The sequence below is a fragment of the Rutidosis leptorrhynchoides genome, chromosome 2 (assembly GCF_046630445.1).
Source record: "Rutidosis leptorrhynchoides isolate AG116_Rl617_1_P2 chromosome 2, CSIRO_AGI_Rlap_v1, whole genome shotgun sequence".
NCBI lineage: Eukaryota > Viridiplantae > Streptophyta > Magnoliopsida > Asterales > Asteraceae > Rutidosis > Rutidosis leptorrhynchoides.
The window spans coordinates 357,853,264-357,874,244 of record NC_092334.1 but is presented as its reverse complement, the minus strand read 5'-3'; the positions used below and the strand labels follow the sequence as shown (position 1 = coordinate 357,874,244).

Sequence of the window (20,981 nt, the reverse complement as noted above, 5' to 3'; positions counted from 1 at the left end):
AAAGTCGCTTTATTAAATATGTTTGGGGAAGGAGTAATATGAAGCGTAGCCGAAATCGGGATAACTCGCGATGGCAAGATAGATATTTTTTCGAGAAGGTGATGAAACATTCGGAAAAGGATGACGACGACGATATTTGTTGCTCGTGTTGCTCATCCTGTGCGTCCTCGGATTCGGAAACTTAGTCTCTAAAGCTAGTCGAGGTGTCTCCCTTGTAGTGTCGTTTCTGTCCTCTTGCCATTTGTTTCCTCTCGTTTCGTGTTCTTGTGCGTTGTATGTTTTTAATTGTGTGGTTGGAGCGTGAGCTCGTGTCTTAGCTAGCTTCTTGCTAGTTTCTCTCATGTACTGCTATTTATTTATTAATAATACTTACTTGCCTTTCAAAAAAAAAAAAAAAAAAAAAAACGGGACAAATCAAGTACAGTATATGTAAAGCAATAAATATTTCCCAAAAATATCATAACTTTAAAAAATAATAGCAATAAATAACTAAAAAAAAATATACGGAATATTTTTTTTTTTTTTTTTTTTTTTGAAAGGCAAACTCACACACCCACTTAAATCTAACTCGAATATATACACCACGAATTGTCCTAAGCAGGACTCGAACCCTCAACCTCAAGATTTATAATATTATATATTCCGTATATATTATATACGGAATATATAATATATATATAGATATAAATAAAAAATAAAAAAGGTTGGCCCTTCCACAAACTTAAAAAACAGCAAACAATCAATCATCCCTGATTTGAATGCTGCTTTTGCTTGATACTCATACAAATCATCATCACCATCAACACCAATAAAAAATGAATTTTAATGAATAAATAAATAAAATATAAAAAGAATAAATAACGTGTGAAATCACCTCAAAACCTTTGACAATCCCCCCAAAATTTCTCACTTTCTGCACCTTCTTCACTTTCATAATCTTTTATAAAACCACATACCTAACAAAACCAAGATCCAAATCACAATTTCAAAATTTTTGAACAAACTAATAATTTATTCCTAATGTATTCCTCATCTCAGTTCTTCAAATGGGTTGTTTTAATCATCATCTCACTGATCACTCTTTCAATTCCAACCGTTGATTCCGATCCACGTGTCACCGCCGCCGGCAGTGTAATATGCGGCACCGGCAGAGCAACCACCGCAAGTTTCATCCCAACTTTTGTTCAAGCAATGGAACAGCTTTCAAGTAATTTAAATAACTCCAAAAACAATTTCGCAATTTCAAACATAACAAACCCACCATCACCCCCTTTTTTGGCGTTAATTCAATGTCATCAAGATCTTCCTCGTACTGATTGTCTTGTTTGTTACGCTGTCAGCCGTACAGCTGTCCCAGGTTGTTTACCTCGTACTGCTGGAAGGGTGTTTCTTGATGGGTGTTTTGTTAGATTTGATAATTATAGTTTTTTTCATGAAGCAGTTGATGATGTTACTGATGCTAGGAATTGTAGTTCAAGTTTAGGAACAGGGGAGGATTATAAAGGGGGTGTTTTGGAATTTGGGAAAAGTGTAGGGGGGTTAGTTGGAAATTTAAGTGAGTTGGCTTTGAATAGTAGTGAAAAGGGGAATGGTGGGTTTGGTGTGATGGAGATGAATGGTGTTTTTGGGTTGGCTCAATGTTGGGAGAGTTTAAGTAATGAAGAATGTAGAATTTGTTTAAATAAAGCTAAAGATGAAATTGTGAAATGTTTGCCAAGTAAAGAAGGAAGGAGTATGAATGCTGGGTGTTTTATGAGGTATTCTACTCAAAAGTTTTATGAGCAAAATTCACAATCAGATGGGGGTAATTCAGGTATTATTAATTTTTTTTATTAATAATTAATATATAAAAATATGATTGGTTTGATTTTGTGATTGATGATTGTATGAATTTGACAAAAGGTCGGCTAAATTGTGTTTCTTGAACTTAGTGGAGAGTTTTTGTGAACTTTTTTTGGTGTGGTGAGCAAGTTTTTTGATCAAAGATGAAAACTTTTTTTTGTGGGTTTTGTTTTTTGAATCAATATCATATTATATCTGAAAAAAAGGTTAGATTTTTAGGTTGAAGATTATGGATTTCTGTGTTTCTTGAGTTCAGGGGATGAATTTTGTGTTTGATTGTGTATTTTTTTGGGTCTGATGATGATAAGTTTTTGAATCATTTTTAGGAAAAAGTTACCTTTTTGTTTTAGTTGTGATCCCAATGCCCAGAAATTATTTGTTTGATTAAATATGAATGTCAAGTGTGAACACTAATTTTCTGCTTGTTCATCAATTTGCATTAGTAGTTTTGTATGCAATATGTGCTAAATTGTTACAGGAATATGTTTATTATGGAGTACTTAATTTCTTCTTCACAATAATATAATAATATAATAAATTATAGATAGATGTAATATATTATATAAAAATAAAAATGGTCTTTTTAAGTCTTTGATTACCTTTTTAATGGTTTAGTGACAAGCTGTTCTAAGATGCTTGGCAAGTTTTCAAATAAAATGGCTTCACCTGTTTTTTGACATTTTAGGACGTTGATTCTTACATACATCCAAATTCAAAGGTCAACCATTATAATTTTTCAAAAATAAAAAAGGATATTGCCTAGTGTATATCAACTTCAGATACTTTTTTTATTGGTATGATGTTTGTTTGTAATTCAGCATAAAACTCCCTTTAATCTTGAGCCATAACATTTCCTTATCAAATTTTTAAAAAATGACATCATTTTAGCACTCAAAAGTCAAAAGGCAAAAAAAAAAAAGGTCTAATATAGCATTTGCTTGAATGTTTATGTAAACAAACTACATGTGCAAAGATGTTTCCTTGTTTAATATTTTATTCCCAAATCCAATTATAGTTTTTGTAATTTGTAGGTTAACCTACTAGGAGATAATTTTAAAGATACTTTGTTGACTTTTAGTCTTAATCCATATCTTCATGCCTTCTGCCAGGGTGTTTAGTATTCCAATTTAGCATAATGTATCATTAATTAATCATAGTAGGTGTATTTTATAATTTAATGCTATTTCAACTTCTTAACCATGATAGTGATTTATAAACTTTTTTCGTACGTGACTTCGATTGGGGCAGACCGCAGACCAACTGTTCAGTACGTTATGCATACACTGTTTGTTTTTTGACAGCGTTTATTCTTGTGTACATGTTTCTGATAGAATTTCTGTTATAGTATTTGCATACCATAACTGTAAGTAGAAAGACGAATTCAAATCAATGTTGACTCCTCTAACGATGATAACATACAATAGGTGGTACAAAACTCAAAAACAGTGGTCAAAAATGGAGAATTAGTATGACTTAATGAATAAGTAAAGTTGTTTTTTTTTTTTTTTTTTTTTTTTTAATTTTGTGGTGGTATTAATTATATTAGTTATCCATTTCAGCGATTTCCAGTCCAGGAGCAAAAGTAGCGGTTGTTTTGGCTGCAGTGGCGTTTCTCATGATCTCATCGTTTGCTGGTTATGCAGCGTACGTAAGAATATCAAGGCTCAAAGAAGGTAAATTACTGTTATAGCCCTGAACCGAAATAACAGAAAATTAAATATATGACATGAATAATAACCAACATGTTGACTTGCATTTACAGAGAAGAAAAACATGGGACTATTATCAAGTTCATTTAACAAATCTGGATTGAAGTACAAATACGAAACGCTTGAGAAATCAACAAATTACTTTGATATTTCAAATAAGTTAGGCCAAGGTGGAGCTGGTTCTGTTTACAAAGGGACTCTTCCTAATGGAGACGTTGTTGCTGTAAAGCGATTGTTTTTCAATACAAGACAATGGGTTGATGAGTTTTTTAATGAAGTCAATTTGATTAGTGCGATTGAACACAAGAACCTTATAAAGCTTTTGGCTTGTAGTATTGAAGGACCCGAGAGTCTTTTGGTCTATGAGTTTGTTCCAAACAAGAGCCTTGATCATTTCCTTTTCGGTACGTTCTTTCTCTTATCTATTATTGGATATACGCGCTAATTTGCTATGATGTGCGATTTCTATCTCCTAAGCTAAAAAAGTAGTCAATAGCCATAGTAATTGTCAAATGGTAACCATCACCAATGTGTCCGAGTGGTAAGGGCTCCACTCCTAGTGTTCTTACAAGGTCTCATGTTCAAACTTATTAGGCGAACATCTCGAGGATGCCCGGTCGATCAGTTCTGAAACGGTCAAGGCAATATCTTGGTTTAAATCCAAGAGGCCCAACAATATAACCGAACAATATATTTTTATCTATAGTCCATTTATTTGTAAGGTTTTGAAAATTAAAAAGTAAATATCTATCTATGGTTCATTTATTTGTAAGGTTTTTTATATTTCGTGTTCTGCAACTGTTGTGTTGTATTGATTGATAAAAAAAAGTTGTAAGGCTTTCCTCTTCGGGTTACCCGGGAAGAGCGAGTAATCCGACCCCATACTCTACTGTACGCAGCACATCCTGGTTGTTTCCAATCCTTCCCTGGTTGTTGTATTGATTGATGTTAGTACTTATTACATTTTTTTAGTATTATTGAACTTAATCTTATATGTATGGAAAACTTTCGTATACAAAGGTCTACCTTTTTCTTATTGAACATGACCCATAAAATTAACATGTTGTTGCAGATAAGGATAAAGCTCAAATTCTAAGCTGGAAACAGCGAATGGTGGTGATACTTGGAACAGCAGAAGGTTTAGCATATCTTCATGGAGGTTGTCACGTTAGAATCATCCACCGGGACATCAAGAGCAGCAATATTCTTCTTGACAAAGATTTTTCTCCAAAGATTGCGGATTTTGGTCTCGTGAGGACTTTTGGAGCTGATAGAAGTCATCTTACTACCGGCATTGCTGGAACATTGTAAGAAAATTCTTATGTTCTAATTTAATTTTTTTTGTTATTTGCGTTGTAAAAAACAAGTGTTTGGCTCAAAAAAGTCAATGACTCACTACTTATGTGTTGCGTCAGGGGATATATGGCACCTGAGTACATAGTCCGAGGACAACTTACAGAAAAGGCGGACGTTTTTAGTTTTGGTGTTGTGGTTCTTGAAATTGTTTGTGGCAAAAGAAACAACGCCTTTGTAGAAGACTCGGGTGGTTCCCTCTTGCAAACCGTAAGTCCTAAAACCAGTCTTTTTATAAGAATTTTGTTAACGACAACTCTTAGGGTTAGGGTTGTCATTAACGTGCATAAAATGGTTGTACATGGAGATTACACATTAACTTTATAGTGAAGGTTATTGAATTGTACAACCATTATATACACGTTAACGACAACCCCAAGGGTCGTCGTTAACAAATTCTCACTTTTTTCGTTTGCAAATTATCGTTTTCAATTATTTCTCGCGACATTGTGTTGTGTTAATCACTATTTCTTTTATTAGGTATGGAAACTATACAAAGAAGGTGTTGTGTCTGAAGCAGTTGATCCTTTACTAAAGGGCAATTTTTCGGAACAAGAGGCATTAGAAGTGTTGCAAATCGGGCTTTTGTGCACACAAGCATCAGCGGCTTTAAGGCCATCAATGCCAGAAGTAATCGAGTTCTTGACCACAAAGGGCGGGGATAAGCAGATCCCGGTCCCACATCAACCACCGTTTCTAAATGCGCGGGCCCTCATGTCTCAAGGGGGGTTACTTAGCAGCTCGACTTCTAGCCCGATGACTAAAATGGGGATGTCATATACTACCACGTCACAGTCATCCACGACTCCAAGTTCAGAGTGGCCGTTAAAAATCGATGAATCAAGTTCGTGTTAACTCGTTAATATGACCTACAAGATTAGGGTTTATTTTGAATCTGGTATGAAATGATTTTTTGTGAAGGTAAATGTTGTGAAGAGTTTTTGGGAGGTTTTGTGCATATTTTACCCTAAAGTTCACATTTTTCTTGTTTTTTTTGGGAGGTATTTACAGTAGTACTAATATAGTTTTAGAGGGAAATATTGTTCGTTCCATGAACAAATTGAGAAATTGAAAGGCTTGATTATTTTTTTTTTATTTTTTTTAAGTCCATCGTCAAAAGAATACATTTTATTTTATTTTATTTGGATATTAATGAACCTTGTTAATAGTCACGTTTACTGTAATGTGTGGCTGCATTAACAAGAGTTACAGATAATGATACGCATACCCGATTGGCTCGTGTAGCGCATCACACTTGCACCACGCGTGCAAGGCTTTGGCGTGAAAGCTCACCTGGCGCGAGTAAATGAGCGCTGGGTACGCCCAGATCGAGCTGAACGGAGCCAACGTGTCCGGTACTCACCACGATCTCTGCAAAAAGATAGAAATTGCAGACAGCCAGCATAAAAGTAACAACTACTGTTCCCTGGTCCCCTCCTCTAAACATTCAGGCAGTATAGACAAGAAAGTAACAGGGAACACGTGGCACCAATAGACAAACGGCACTGTAGTTATAAATAACAGACAAATCACAAGGCATCATTCATGATCAATTGGGATTCACACATATACTATTTTTAGTATTAAGGTACAAACTATCTGCGCTATCTATATAGCGCCTTTCTACCCGCGCTACCGGACATACAGCACTTCACTAGATATACTCTTGATCTACAGCTAACGTTCTATGAGCACAAATCCTTTAAACCAGTGCGAGCCATCACTAACCGGGCGACCCGTCGATGGTGGGCCTATGTTTAACCACCCCTGCTGAGATCCTCATCCCGTAAGGGGTTATTCACGGTACTCCGAACCGGAGAGTTGAACTCAATTGACCCTTAAATCCCCTTTCAATGATGTCAAGCATGGACCGAACCCGACCCATTTATTCTATACTTGATCATTTGGCGCCATCCGTGGGATACACATGTTAAAAGGTTTTGATTTGATCTTTTCTCTATATATCCACCACTCACTTGTTTTTTCTCTACAGACATCTGTTACGAAAAAATAAAATGCGCTCAATGGCCAGCTGCCAACAACAACAAGGAACCAAGCGCAAATCGGGCGTTGGCGGAAGTCTGGAGGCAACAGAGATATCCTTCCCCGCCGTCCTAACATTCAACACCTCCTACTCACCCATTGTGGTACAGGGACACCTGCCCGAGTCGGGTGTTGGTGTGAAGCGTCTTCATATGGACAACGACAGTAGTGTTGATATCATGTACAAACATTGCTTCCGACATTTGCCCACACCGATCAGGCAGACTATCAAACCTCCAACCACAGCCCTGTCCGGGTTTTCACGAGAGTCGGCATGGCCTATCGGAATTCTAAACCTAAGATTGGAGCTGAGAGATAGCAAAGACAAGCTAAAAAAGCGCACCGAGAGTGTAGAATTTTGTGTGATGCGCTCATACTCTAGGTACAATGCCATATTGGGAAGAACCTCCATCCAAAAGTTTGGCGCTATACCGTCCACCATTCATCGAATGCTCCGGTTTTTTAACAACCCTACTTTTCCCATTACTATCGTTACTTGTCTGTTAATTATTAACGGTGATTACATAGAACTTTATGTGCTTAACTGATTTGAATGCATATCTGATCCTAGTGGATTACTTGAATTAATATGTTGATATTAATTGATAAACTTGTTTCGAATAACGAAATACATAGAAAACGACACGGTTACGATAATCGAATAGAAAGCCTTTCAGTTTACGGAACACACGTTTTTGATAAAATAATTATTTTTAATAATTATTAACTTTATGAAAAACTTATTTAATTTATTAAGTATTTAATGAATTAAACCCGGCGTATTATGTTTCAACAATCGGTTAACGTTCCAGGAACCCGGTACGGTTAACGGCACTCGAAACGGACCACGCGCGTACAAACTTTTAGGCGAAACAAGCCCAGGAGCACCCTAGATGGGCCAATCGACCGAACCCACCCAAGGCACCCTTTTATTTTGCGTTTTGGGCTTTGTGGTTCATTAGTGGTGTTTTAATTATGATGCGTAATTATGACTTTAAAAACGCAATTTAGAACAAGCTTTCTTCACCCAACAGATCTGAACACTAAATACCCAATTTGTAACAGTAACTGCCCCAAAACAGAGTATAAAACTCTGAAAGACGAACACAAAGGATAAAGAATCTAAACCCTTAATTGATAAAGATACCACCACAATTAGAGATCTAGAAACACTCCAAATCTTCAACTACAGCTGATAAAGATTCCACCACAACTATAATATCAGATATGAAGATTTGGATTTCACCACAATGTTTGATAAAGTAACACCACAAACACTGATAAAGAAACCACTCTTAGCCACCGGAATCAAAGATTCGTAAAGACACAGAGATTTTGTAAATAGATAAGCTCTATCAAACTTTTCATTCAATCATCAACCAAGTTTTACAATTACAAGAGCTCTCTATTTATAGGAGAAGCTTAACAGCTACTTTCAAGATAAGACAAAAACATAAAAAGGAAAAGGAGACAAAAAGGACAAACAATTACAAACTAGCCAATAAGAATAAAGGACATAATCTGCAAAAGGTCTGCCATTTAGTAGTTCTCCTCCCATGATAAAAAACATCTAATGATAGATAAGAATCTTCCTTGGACAGCCCAACATTCTAGAATAGCCACACACGTGTTAAGTACATGACCTGACCGGTTTATTGAAAAGAATAAGTAAACTTTGAATCGTATCAGCAAGTTGGCCCCTTAGAAAGAAAACAACGTCGTGTGCTGGTTGTAATACAGAAGTTCATCTTGCTGGTTGAACTAGCTTTATCGGCTGGGTAAAACTTTGCTGGTTGAACTAAGGACATTTGCTGGTTGAACAAAAGTGCATTTGCTGGTTCGGCTAGCTAGTTCTTCTTCGTTGCTGGCTTGCCTTCAACTATCAAAATCTTTATTCATGAAAACATAACTACTTCAGTTTAAGGACTGAAGTAGGGTAACCCTGAGCTTGTTGAACCAGCTCCAAAAACACTTAGATGATACGAAAGAGATGGCAACACGACCATTGCTTGACCAGATTCGAGTGTGACATCATTTGAGCTTGTGCTGGTTGTGTTGCTGGTTATATTGCCCAACTCACCCGCATCATCCTCCCCCTCTAAAAAGGAACTTGACCTCAAGTTCTCGAGGTTGTCATCTTCCAAGTAGGGCATCAAATCACCAACATTAAAAGTGCTAGACACAGCGGTATTACCAGGCAGCTCGACCTTGTAAGCATTATCACCAACTTTTTCCAACACTTTAAATGGACCCTCAGCTCTTGGCATCAGCTTGTTCTTCCTTTTTGCTGGAAACCTTTCCTTCCTTAGATGAATCCAAACAAGATCACCAGGAATAAAAGTGGGTTGCTTTCTGTGTTGGTTAGCTTTAGCCTTGTATTGCTGGTTGGTCTTCTCAATTTTGACCCTCACTTGTTCATACAGCTTCTTCATTTCTTTGGCCTTTGCTACTGCCTCAACACTTGCCTTAGGCTCAATTGCAAAAGGAATCAGATCAATGGGTGTGAGTGGATTTGCACCATAGCAGATTTTAAATGGTAATTTTCCAGTGAAGTAATTAGGTGCTCTGTTGAAAGCAAATTCAGCATGAGCAAGCTTCAGATCCCACTCCTTCAAACTCTTCTTTACAAGTGTTCTAAGCAGAATTCCCACTGTTCTATTAGTAACTTCAGTTTGGCCATCAGTTTGGGGATGGTGAGAAGTGCTGAACAAAAGCTTAGTACCAAGCAACTTCCATAATGTCTTCCAAAAATAACTTAAGAACTTTGTATCTCGATCAGACACAATGGTTTTTGGCACTCCATGAAGACGAACAATCTCTTTGAAGAATAAAGCAGTAACAATAGTAGCATCATTGGTTTTGTTGCAGGCTATGAAATGAGCCATCTTTGAAAATCTGTCAACAACAACCATAATAGAATCTTTGCCTCGCTGAGTTCTTGGCAAAGCAACTATGAAGTCCATGCTCAAATCTTCCCGTGGCTGGTTGGGAACAGGAAGAGGAGTATACAAACCCTTGTGAAAAGCGGACTTAGCTTGAAAACATGTAGCACAACGATTTTAATCATAGCTTTGACATCTTTATCCATACATGGACAGTAAAAGTGTTCATTTAGGATCTCCAATGTCTTGTTAATCCCAAAAATGACCAGCTAAACCACCTCTATGTGCTTCTCTAATCAGCAACTCCCTGATTGAATCTTTTGGAATGCACAATCTGCTGCCTTTGAATAGGAAACCATCTTGCTCAACATAATATCTTTTGGACTTAGCAGGAGAACAATTCAAAATAGGAGCAATGTGACGATCGCTCCAAATCCATATGGACGAATACGTCATTCGTTGATTTCATTGCGAGGTATTTGACCTCTATATGATACGTTTTATAAACATTGCATTCTTTTGAAAAGGTATACCATAAATGAATATTTAAATCCAAGGTTTTCGACATCTGATGATTTCTACATATAGACAATCACCGTAAATAATAGTTTACAATAATACATCCGTTGACAATGCAGTCAAAATAGATACATGATGATGGTTTTGTGAATGCAACATTTTCTTGAATAAAGCATGTATGACTCCATGCACAAAGCTTGTCTAACATATAAGCAAACAGCGGAAGACTTCTAGGAACCTGAGAATAAACATGCTTGAAAGTGTCAACACAAAGGTTGGTGAGTTCATAGTTTTAATGTTTCGCATAATCTGTATATAAAGGTGGATCACAAGATTTCAGTTGTTTCATCCAGAAACGTTTATCAAAATATTCTACAAGATTGAGCACCCTGGTAACTAAACTTAACGTATATATAAATTGTACCCTTTGTATAATCATCTAAATAATACACGTAAACCAACGTGTACGCATCTCAAATAGCATACGTCCGTTAAAAGGCTAGCGCTCTAGCTCGGACGGGGATATCAAGCCCTATGGATCCATATACTACTACTCGCGCCCACCAGTTCTTATAATTGGCAGTTACTAGTTACCAAAGCTAAGGGATTTTCGGTTCAAACTCAGTGTAGAATTTAGTATGTACTTGTATCCATTGCGTTTAAAATAAAGTGCATGTATTCTCAGCCCAAAAATATAGATTTCAAAAGCAATTAAAAATGGAGCAAATGAAACTCACCTTAGCAGCACATAAAGTAATTCACCGGAATGTGACCAAAACTCAGAATGCAAAGTAACCATAGATCTCAACCTAGAGAATATATGTTGGTCAATAGATGTTTAACAAGCTAGGCCAGGTCATAGTGTATCAAAATCCTAATGCTCGAGACTGTCATACAAAAGTCATCTTAAAAGTCAACCTGACCCAATATGATCTTTAAATCTATACATGTTTATTAATATAGTATAAGTCTTGGTAATTGAACGAATTTATAGTTTATCAAATTCAAAATATTATTTATTTCAGGAGCTATATTATATTTGAATTATCATGGCAATCGAAAGTATTTTATTATTTCACATAGTTTTCCAATACTTGTAAAACCAGATTATAGTGTTTATAAAACTTTAAAACATGATAAGACAGTCAACCTTGACAATTGTTCAACAAGACGAGACGTGCCTTATATAGAAATTCCTTTACTCGATTAGTAATATTTGAAAATCCAATTTATCAATCTTATAAACAAGTTGTTTAAATATTAATTTACAGTTTCAAACACAATTTCAATTAACGTCAACAATAATTCAGTTGATCATATCTTTTAATCCGTTCATCGAAATCACGCGATTTCTAAATGAAAAGTTAATAATTTTTCGCCAGCTTTCCAAAAACATGCATATCATATACCTTATATCAGTAATATACGTATTAAATTCGTGATTCAACATATACTATATAATGACGAAATTAAATATACAAGCATGCATAATCAAATATACTCGAGCACTAGTCAGGGATACACTTATTAACATATAAAAGATAAAATATGAGTGCTCACGTATCAATATTGAGATTCAATATTGCAGGAAAGTACGTAGACGCAACGGATATGATAAATGCTAGGTCACAACCCCCAAGTAATACCCATAACCTTCATAGTTATAACCCATACTTTCCTTAGCTGTATCCCGTTTGAAAAGCTTGTTTTAAAAATAACTCGCTCATAACCTCGTCGTAGTATTTTATGTATAATATTAATAAAAATAATACTAATACTACTGATAATAATAATAATAAGATTAATAATATTATTAATCTTAATAATAATAATAATATATATATATATTTATATATATATATATATATATATATATATATATATATATATATATATATATATATTAGAGAGCAGAGAAGATAGAATGATATGTGTGTACACCAAAATTGAATTCGACTGAATTTATAGAAATTGACCTACCCCAGCCATCCATGCGATCGCATAGTTTATGGGCATTATGGCCATGCAATCGCATGGCCCTCTGATCCAGCTCACAATCGTTTGTTGTTTTGTTTGTTGACATATTTAAATATAATATATATAATTTAAATTAATTAATTATATATTATATTTTATTCCTGTGCATAGTTGATTTGAAATTTTTATTCCGATAAATCGTACGTCGTCACTTGACTTATGTCCCGGTTCCGATTTTTCGAACGTCCTTTCGTACACTGAGAAAACTTGTACTTTACGTTTCGCGACTCGTACCTTTGTCAAAATATAGACTTAAATTATCCATAAACTATACCACTCAAAATATAACTTATACATTTGAGTGTTTTGGTCATTTACTTCTATAAATCATTGTCTCGTTATCTATCAAAGTATATTTAATAATATTGTTTTAAATCAGAACGTTTTATGACCAAGTTAATAAATATTCAATATTCATAAACACATATTAAATACACGTCGCAATATTTTCATAAAATTAATATTCCAACTTATCATATATATTCAAATAGATATATAAACCAATAAGTTTAATGCACAGTATCATACAATTAATACTTTGTTACGCTTTCAAGTTATAGTATATATATGTATCTATTTACATTTAAGTGTTCGTGAATCGTCGAGAACAACCGAAGGGTAATTGAACATATGAAAGTAGTTCAAAAATATTGAGATTCAGTTTTACAGGCTTTGGTTATCGTGTCAAAAACGTTAATCATACAAAGAATAAGTTTAAATTTGGTCAGAAATTTTCGGGTCATCACAAGCAAAGTCTGGATCAGCTTCATATAACTCCTTAACAAATGAGAATCCAAGAACTCTAGCTTCCATAATTGACAACAAAGAGTATCTTCTTGATAGAGCATCAGCAATAATATTAGAAGTACCAGCCTTGTGTTTAGACACAAAGGAGTACATCTGCAAGAATTCAACCCATTTGGCATGTCTGGGATTTAGTTTGTGCTGCACATTAATGTACTTCAATGCTTCGTGATCAGAAAAGAGAACAAACTGCCTTGGCTTCAAATAATGAGACCAGTGATCAAAAGCTCAAATGATTGCATAAAACTCTTTATCATAAGTGCTATAATTTAGTTTGGACCCACTTAGCTTTTTACTGAAATAAGCTACTGGTCTTTTACCTTGCACTAGCACAGCTCCAATGCCAACACCACTTGCATCACATTCAAGTTCAAACAACATATCAAAATTAGGCAAAGCAAGTATAGGTGCTGAACTTAGCTTCTCTTTCAATGATTCAAATGCTGATTGGGCAGAACTAGACCATTCAAATACCCTTTCTTCAAACAATCAGTAATTGGAGTAACAATTGTGGAGAAGTCTTTGATAAATCTTCTATAAAATGAAGCTAAACCATGGAAACTTCTGATTTCAGTAATGGAAGAAGGACTAGGCCATGATCTAATTGCTTCCACTTTAGATGGATCCATTGAAATGCCTTATTCAGAAACCACATGCCCAAGAAACACTACTTTGCTGACAAAGAAATCACACTTCTCCAGCTTTGCATATAATTGATACTGCCTTAACAGCTCAAATACTTTCCTCAAATGATCCAAGTGTTCTTATTTAGTTTTTGAGTACACTAAAATGTCATCAAAGTAAACAACCACAAACTGCCCAATAAGTGGTCTGAGCACTTCATTCATAAGTCTCATGAATGTGCTGGGAGCATTGGATAATCCAAAAGGCATAACCAGCCACTCGAATAATCCACCCTTAATCTTGAAAGCTGTCTTCCATTCATCTCCTTCTTTCATTCGAATCTGATGATACCCACTTCTAAGATCAACTTTGGAGAATACACAAGAACCATGCAGCTCATCTAGCATATCATCTAATCTAGGTATGGGATACCTATACTTGATGGTGATGTTTTTAATAGCTCTGCTGTCTACGCACATTCTCATAGAACCATCTTTCTTTGGAACCAGCAAAGCTGGTACTGAACAAGGACTCATGTTGGTTCAAACATAACCCTTTGCAACCAGCTCATTAACTTGATTCTCTAATTCTTTTGCTTCATGAGGAGAACATCGATAAGCTTCTTTATTAGGAAGAACAGATCCAAGTACAAGATCAATTTGATGTTCAATACCCCTGATTGGTGGAAAACCAGTAGGTAACTCCGTAGGAAACACATCAGCAAATTCGGATAACAATGGCTTTACCCTAGCTTGTATTTCATCATGCTGGCTCAAGTCATCACTTTCAACCAGCAGCAATAAATAAGCACCAGTACCACCTTTTAACTCAGTATCAACTTCAGCTTGAGTCATAAACAAAGTTTTATCATTCTTAACAGTAGGGCCAGCTCTAGGTATTTCACTAGGCTTTAAAGAAGTGAGGGTGATCTTCTTACCATTCACATACATTGAATAAGTATTTTGATGTCCATTATGATAGACATACTTATCAAATAACCAAGGTCTACCAAGCAGCAAATGACAAGCATCTATAGGAATAACATCACAAGTGATCTCTTGATAAACCGTACCAATAGAAAATGGAACAGTAACTTGGCGAGTAACCTTTACCTCGCTGCTTTGGTTAAGCCATTGAAGTTTGTATGGATGAGGATGCTTCTTTGTAACCAGCTCAAGCTTTTCCACCATGTGAGCAAATGCTGCATTTGCACAGCTGCCTCCATCAACAATCAGGCTGCACACTTTGCCCTTGACTGTGAACCTTGAATGAAAGATGTTTTCATGCTGGCTCTTATCTTCAATAGTCTCAGCTAAGTGCATTACTCTTCGAACCACTAAAAACTCTCCAATATCAGCAGCAATAAACTCTTCACTATCAGACTCATCATATGCTGGTTCAGTTTCAAAACCCCCTTCAAAATCTTCAATCTCCTTTAATGTAAGAGCACGTTGGTTAGGACATTGAGCTTGAAAATGCCCAAATCCATGACACTTGAAGCATTTCTTTCTATCATCTTTAGGACCAGCTACAACCTGCTCTTTGCCTTTAATGGCTTTTGATACTGCTTCGTTATGCTTAGGCAGCATTGAGGATTGACCCTTCATAGACAGCATTGCTGGCTTGGAATAAGACTTAAAATTACTTTTCTTCTTTGCTTGTTTCTCCACTTGAATAGACAGCTTGCAAGCACTCTCAAAAGTCCATAGAGGCTGCATTTCAACTTGATCAGCAATAGAAGCATTTAAGCCTCTAACAAATCTTGCTATAGTGTGTTGTTCAGCTTCCTTGACATTAATACGAATTTTGAGCTGCTCGAACTCTCTAATGTAATCAACAACATTCATGCTGCCTTGCTTGAGTGTATTCATCTGCATATACAAATCTTGTTTGTAAGCTTGAGGAACAAATCTCTTCTGCGTACACTCTTTTAATTTGGACCAGGTCTTGATGGTCTTCTTTCCTTCATATTGCCTTTCCTTTTTCAGATTATCATACCACATGGAAGCATACTTCTTTAATCCGATTACAACAACTTTAAAGGCCTTTTTATCATCATAGCCTTTAACCTCCATAATTCTATCCATGGCCTGAACCCATTCAAAGTAATCTTCAGAATTAGAGGACCCTTCAAAATCAGGTGGATCTATCTTGATATCTTTCAAATCATCAGCTCTTTTCTTACGCCTTCTTCTTTGTTGTGAAGAAGCATGAGATCCATTAGTAGATCCATGACTACCATCTTCAGATTCAGTACTAGAAGACACAATGGTTGTATCTCCATTTTCAGATCTGGTTCTATTTCTTCTTGGCACACCATCTTCCAACAAATTAACCATTCTTTCCATCTGATGTTATAGAGCTTCAATAGCTCTATCTCTTCTGAGATTATAAGCTTCTTCAAGAGTCATGTTTCTAGGAATCTCAGCCATTTCAAATCAGATCTGGAAATAAGCTTTTCAGCTAAAAAACAGAGTATGAACTGAAACAACAATAAAAATGATAAGAAAGATTCGATTGAACAACCTAAGCTCTGATACCACTTTGATGCGTAATTATGACTTTAAAACGCAATTTAGAACAAGCTTTCTTCACCTAACAAATCTGAACAGTAAACACCCAATTTGTAACAGTAACAGCCCCAAAACAAGTATAAAACTCTGAAATAAGAACACAAAGGATAAAGAATCTAAACCCTTAATTGATAAAGATACCACCACAATTAGAGATCTAGAAACACTCCAAATCTTTAACTACAGCTGATAAAGATTCCACCACAACTATAATATCAGATATGAAGATTTGGATTTCACCACAATGTTTGATAAAGTAACACCACAAACACTGATAAAGAAACCACTCTTAGCCACCGGAATCAAAGATTCGTAAAGACACAGAGATTTTGTAAATAGATAATCTCTATCAAACTTTTCATTCAATCATCAACCATGTTTTACAATTACAAGAGCTCTCTATTTATAGGAGAAGCTTAACAGCTACTTTCTAGATAAGACAAAAATATAAAAAGGAAAAGGAGATAAAAAGGACAAACAATAACAAACTAGCCAATAAGAATAAAAGACATAATCTACAAAAGGTCTTCCATTTAATAGTGCTCTTCCCATGATAAAAAACATCCAATGATAGATAAGAATCTTCCTTGGACAACCCAACATTCTAGAACATCCACGCACGTGTTAAGTACATGACCTGACCGGTTTATTGAAAAGAATAAGTAAACTTTGAATCGTATCAGCAAGTTGGACCCTTAGAAAGAAAACAGCGTCGTGTGCTGGTTGTACTAGAGTTCATCTTGCTGGTTGTACTGAAGTTCGTCTTGCTGGTTGAACTAGCTTTATCGGCTGAGTAAAACCTTGCTGGTTGAACTAAGGACATTTGCTGGTTGAACTAAAGTGCATTTGCTGGTTCGGCTAGCTGGTTCTTCTTCGTTGCTGGCTTGCCTTCAACTATCAAAATCTTTATTCATGAAAACATAATTACTTCAATTTAAGGACTGAAGTAGGGTAACCCCTTAGCTTGTTGAACTAGCTCCAAAAACACTTAGATGATATGAAAGATATGGAAACACGACCATTGCTTAACTAGATTCGAGTGTGACGTCATTTGATCTTGTGCTGGTTGTGTTGCTGGTTATATTGCCCAGCTCACCCGCATCAAATTAGGCCCAAACCCTAATTTAACTAGCTAGATTAATCCTTGGACTCTCATTAAACCCTATACCAGTCGACTAAACTCGCTCTCCCTTTCTTCTCTTGCCCGTCGACTGCCACCATCACCATCACCACTCAAAAATCAAAATTAGAAGAAACCTTGTGCTTCAAAGTTGTTCCTTGTTTCATCCTCTACACTCTAGTATCCATTGATTGTGTTTTTGAGGTATAAATCACTAACCCTAATCTTATTAAATTTGATTTTGATCAATTATGTAGTGTACAAGGGTCTAGTGCTCAATTGGTTGCGATTACATGTGTAATTAGTCGTTAAATTGCTCGATTAGTATGATTTGCTTGAAAACCGAATTGTTTCGCCATGTTTCTGGAATTGTGAAATTGCTATCTGCTAAAATAAAGTATATATATATATTCCTATTGAAAAACTAATAATTTTAGGCTTTTGATTCACATGATTTTGTTATGTATAGCCTAAGATATGCTTAATTAAAGTTTTTCTAGGGTTTTGCATTTAATACGATTTTTTTGGTGTTTGTGCTTTATGAATGAGTTATTTATTTGCTATCCATTAGATTCCTTATTAAAAAACACTCAAGTTGGACTTAAGAATCATTTTAAACGGTTATGTATAGCACTCAGTGTGATTAAACGAATGTTCTTGACAAAACTAATTTTCTCAGTAAGCTAAAACTGATTTTTAAAGTAATTTGAAATGAGATTTTGAACCAAGTCTTTGCATATCTGTAAAATTCAAATAATTTAGATAACGTTTCATCTAGGCCTTATGTTATTTGGATTTGTATAGCTTGCATAATGTGCATGCCAAAATGATGACCTGTATTCTGTCCAAATCTGCTACGTATGCACCTTTAGCTCTACAAGTTGACTTGTGTATAATTTGAGAACTTGAACTTCTAGATATTTGAACTTTATATGATATGTGACCAAAGTAAAGTTTATAGCAAACCTTAAAACCTGATGTATTATGCACTATGTGGCCAAAGATTTGCTAACTACTGAATTGAGCTGAAAAAGAAGGTCTGACTTTACGGAATAAACTGTACCAATTGGCTAAACCAAAACATCTCATCTTTTTATATGTGTTATTTTAGCTTATCCTTGAACTAAAGCCACTGACCTTGCTTGTTTTACTTGCTCCTAGCTCCGGTTATGACCATTTTGAGTTTGATGCGCAGATTGAAACTGTTTCGGTAAACCTTTTCTGAACCTTATCTGAAACATGACTTGTAGACATCGTATGAGGTCATGGCTAGGATTTTTAGAAACGTTTATAAGTCCACTTATTATCTGCAGTTTGCCATGCCATGACTTATGTGTTATGATTTACGTTCGTTGTTTGCAAGGTGTGCGTAAATTCTATGTTATACGATAAACTGTGAACGTGTACATTACAAACCGTGAACTAAAACATGTTAGTTGACCTAGAATTGACATGTTGACTAAGATTGCTTGACCTACTGTTATGGTTGACTTTGGTTGACCGATTAGACCAAGTTTTAACTTTTGTTGACTTACTTGGATTTGTTGACTTTGTGTTGACTTTTGCTTACATGTTGAGTCATTCTGAGCACTAGGACTATGCGTACACTATGGTTGACATAGTGTGACTTATGTACTTACTTAAGGTAATCTAATTGATTAGGTTGCATTACTCGGTCGTAAATCGTACAAGCTGTTTTTGCTTACTTTACTTATAGAGCTTTTCAAAGGTGAGTCTACAGTCCTAATTTACTTTTCATGTGGGATGAGATAACATGCTATTTCAAATTGTTTTACATATTAGGCACGAGTAACTTAAACGAATATACATATGAGTTCAGATCAAAAATCCCCTAGCTTGATTATATTAATTACTTTACGTAAGCTCGACTTATATGACGGTACCGTTAGGTTTGACAAACCTCGTCCCAACACACAAGGGTGCTTATTTTGTTGTAACTTGTACACTTGATCGGTGTATGCTTAGAAACGGTAAAAGGAAGACGCGTAGCGAATGAGCTATGCGCAGGTTAAAGTCTTATATTCAAGTGCTCATGACAAATGTATACTTTTACGATGCTTTTAATGAAATCTCGTGGCCTAACTTACAATAAATGTTTTACTAAACCTGTATATTCACTCAACAATTTTGTTGACTTTTCGCATGTTTTTATCTCAGGTCCTTAGAGGTATTGCTTCCACTATTTGATGTCTATATGCTTGCTTGATGCATATACTGGAGTGGGGTCCAGCATGATTATTCATTTCTTGTTTCAAGAACTTACATTCGCATTTGAAAACCATTTACTTTAAATAATGTTTTGGGATTATTTATGTTGGTCATTAAAGTTAAACTACTTTTGGAATTACTTTACATTTAATGACATTGCTATTTGAAATATAATGCGAATGCTCTTCGAAAACGTCTCATATAGAGGGTGTGACCGTTAATTGTGAGACCAGAGTTAATACACCGTTAGTCAATTCTGACGGGGTATTACAGGTTTCCAACAGGACGAGGAATCACCACCCTCGAATCAACACCACCGGATGCCTTATGTGCATCTGTCACTGATAAAAGAGATGTTCCTCCTGAAGAGAGGGGCGCGAATGAATGGTGGGTCATAGTTAACCCCGCGTACCCAGAACAAAAAGTGAAGATAGGGAAGTCTCACACAGGAAACTAAAGAGAAACTGAGAAATATCCTCATATCTATTTCAGACGTGTCATGTTGGCGCAACGCAGATATGACCGGTGTACCGCGGGAAATAGCACAACATCATCTCCACGCTAGCACTAATTTGACCCCTATCAAGCAGAAGAAGCGGCCAATGGCGCCCGACAGAAGCGAATGGTTGCGCAGAGAAGTCGACAAGCTGGTTAAGCTAACATACTTCGCAAGGTAAGCTACCAGACGTGGGTGGCCAACCCCGTCTTGGTGGCTAAGTCCGATGGGACATGGCGACTATGTATCGATTTTAATGACATTAACAAAGCGTGCCATAAAGATAACTACCCCTGCCGAAAATAGATTAGAAAGTTGAATCGCTCGCCGGGTTTAGGTTTAAGTGTTTCTTGGATGCGTACAATGGATATCACCAAATACAAATGGCTGAAGAAGATGAAGAGAAAACCGCGTTTCAAACGGACCAAGGCATATATTGTTACACAAAGATGCCCTTCGGGTTAAAGAACGCAGGCGCCACATATCAGCGCACTGTAGATACCGCGTTCACCAAACAAATTAGGTGTAACCTTGAGTCATACGTCGACGATCTAGTCATCAAAAGCAACACTGAGGAGCAGTTGCTGGCCGGCATTCTCGAAACATTTAACATGCTTAGAAGCATCAATATGAAGCTTAAACCCGCCAAGTGTAGCATTGGGGAAGAAGATGGAAACTTCTTAGGACACATAGTGACACTACGGGGGATCAAGGCGAACCTAAAGAAAATAGAAGCAATTGAAAAAATGT

General features: G+C 36.0%; 1 protein-coding gene across 1 annotated transcript; it reads left to right on the top strand.

The window, feature by feature from the left end:
- The first annotated feature begins 835 nt into the window (after positions 1-835).
- LOC139891990 (cysteine-rich receptor-like protein kinase 42) lies at positions 836-6,002 on the top strand. Its single transcript, XM_071875012.1, has 6 exons — positions 836-1,813; positions 3,402-3,515; positions 3,605-3,955; positions 4,624-4,858; positions 4,967-5,114; positions 5,385-6,002. Exons 1-6 carry the CDS (start codon positions 1,021-1,023, stop codon positions 5,757-5,759), a joined length of 2,016 nt encoding a protein of 671 aa, XP_071731113.1. The 5' UTR covers positions 836-1,020; the 3' UTR covers positions 5,760-6,002.
- The last annotated feature ends 14,979 nt before the right edge of the window (positions 6,003-20,981 follow it).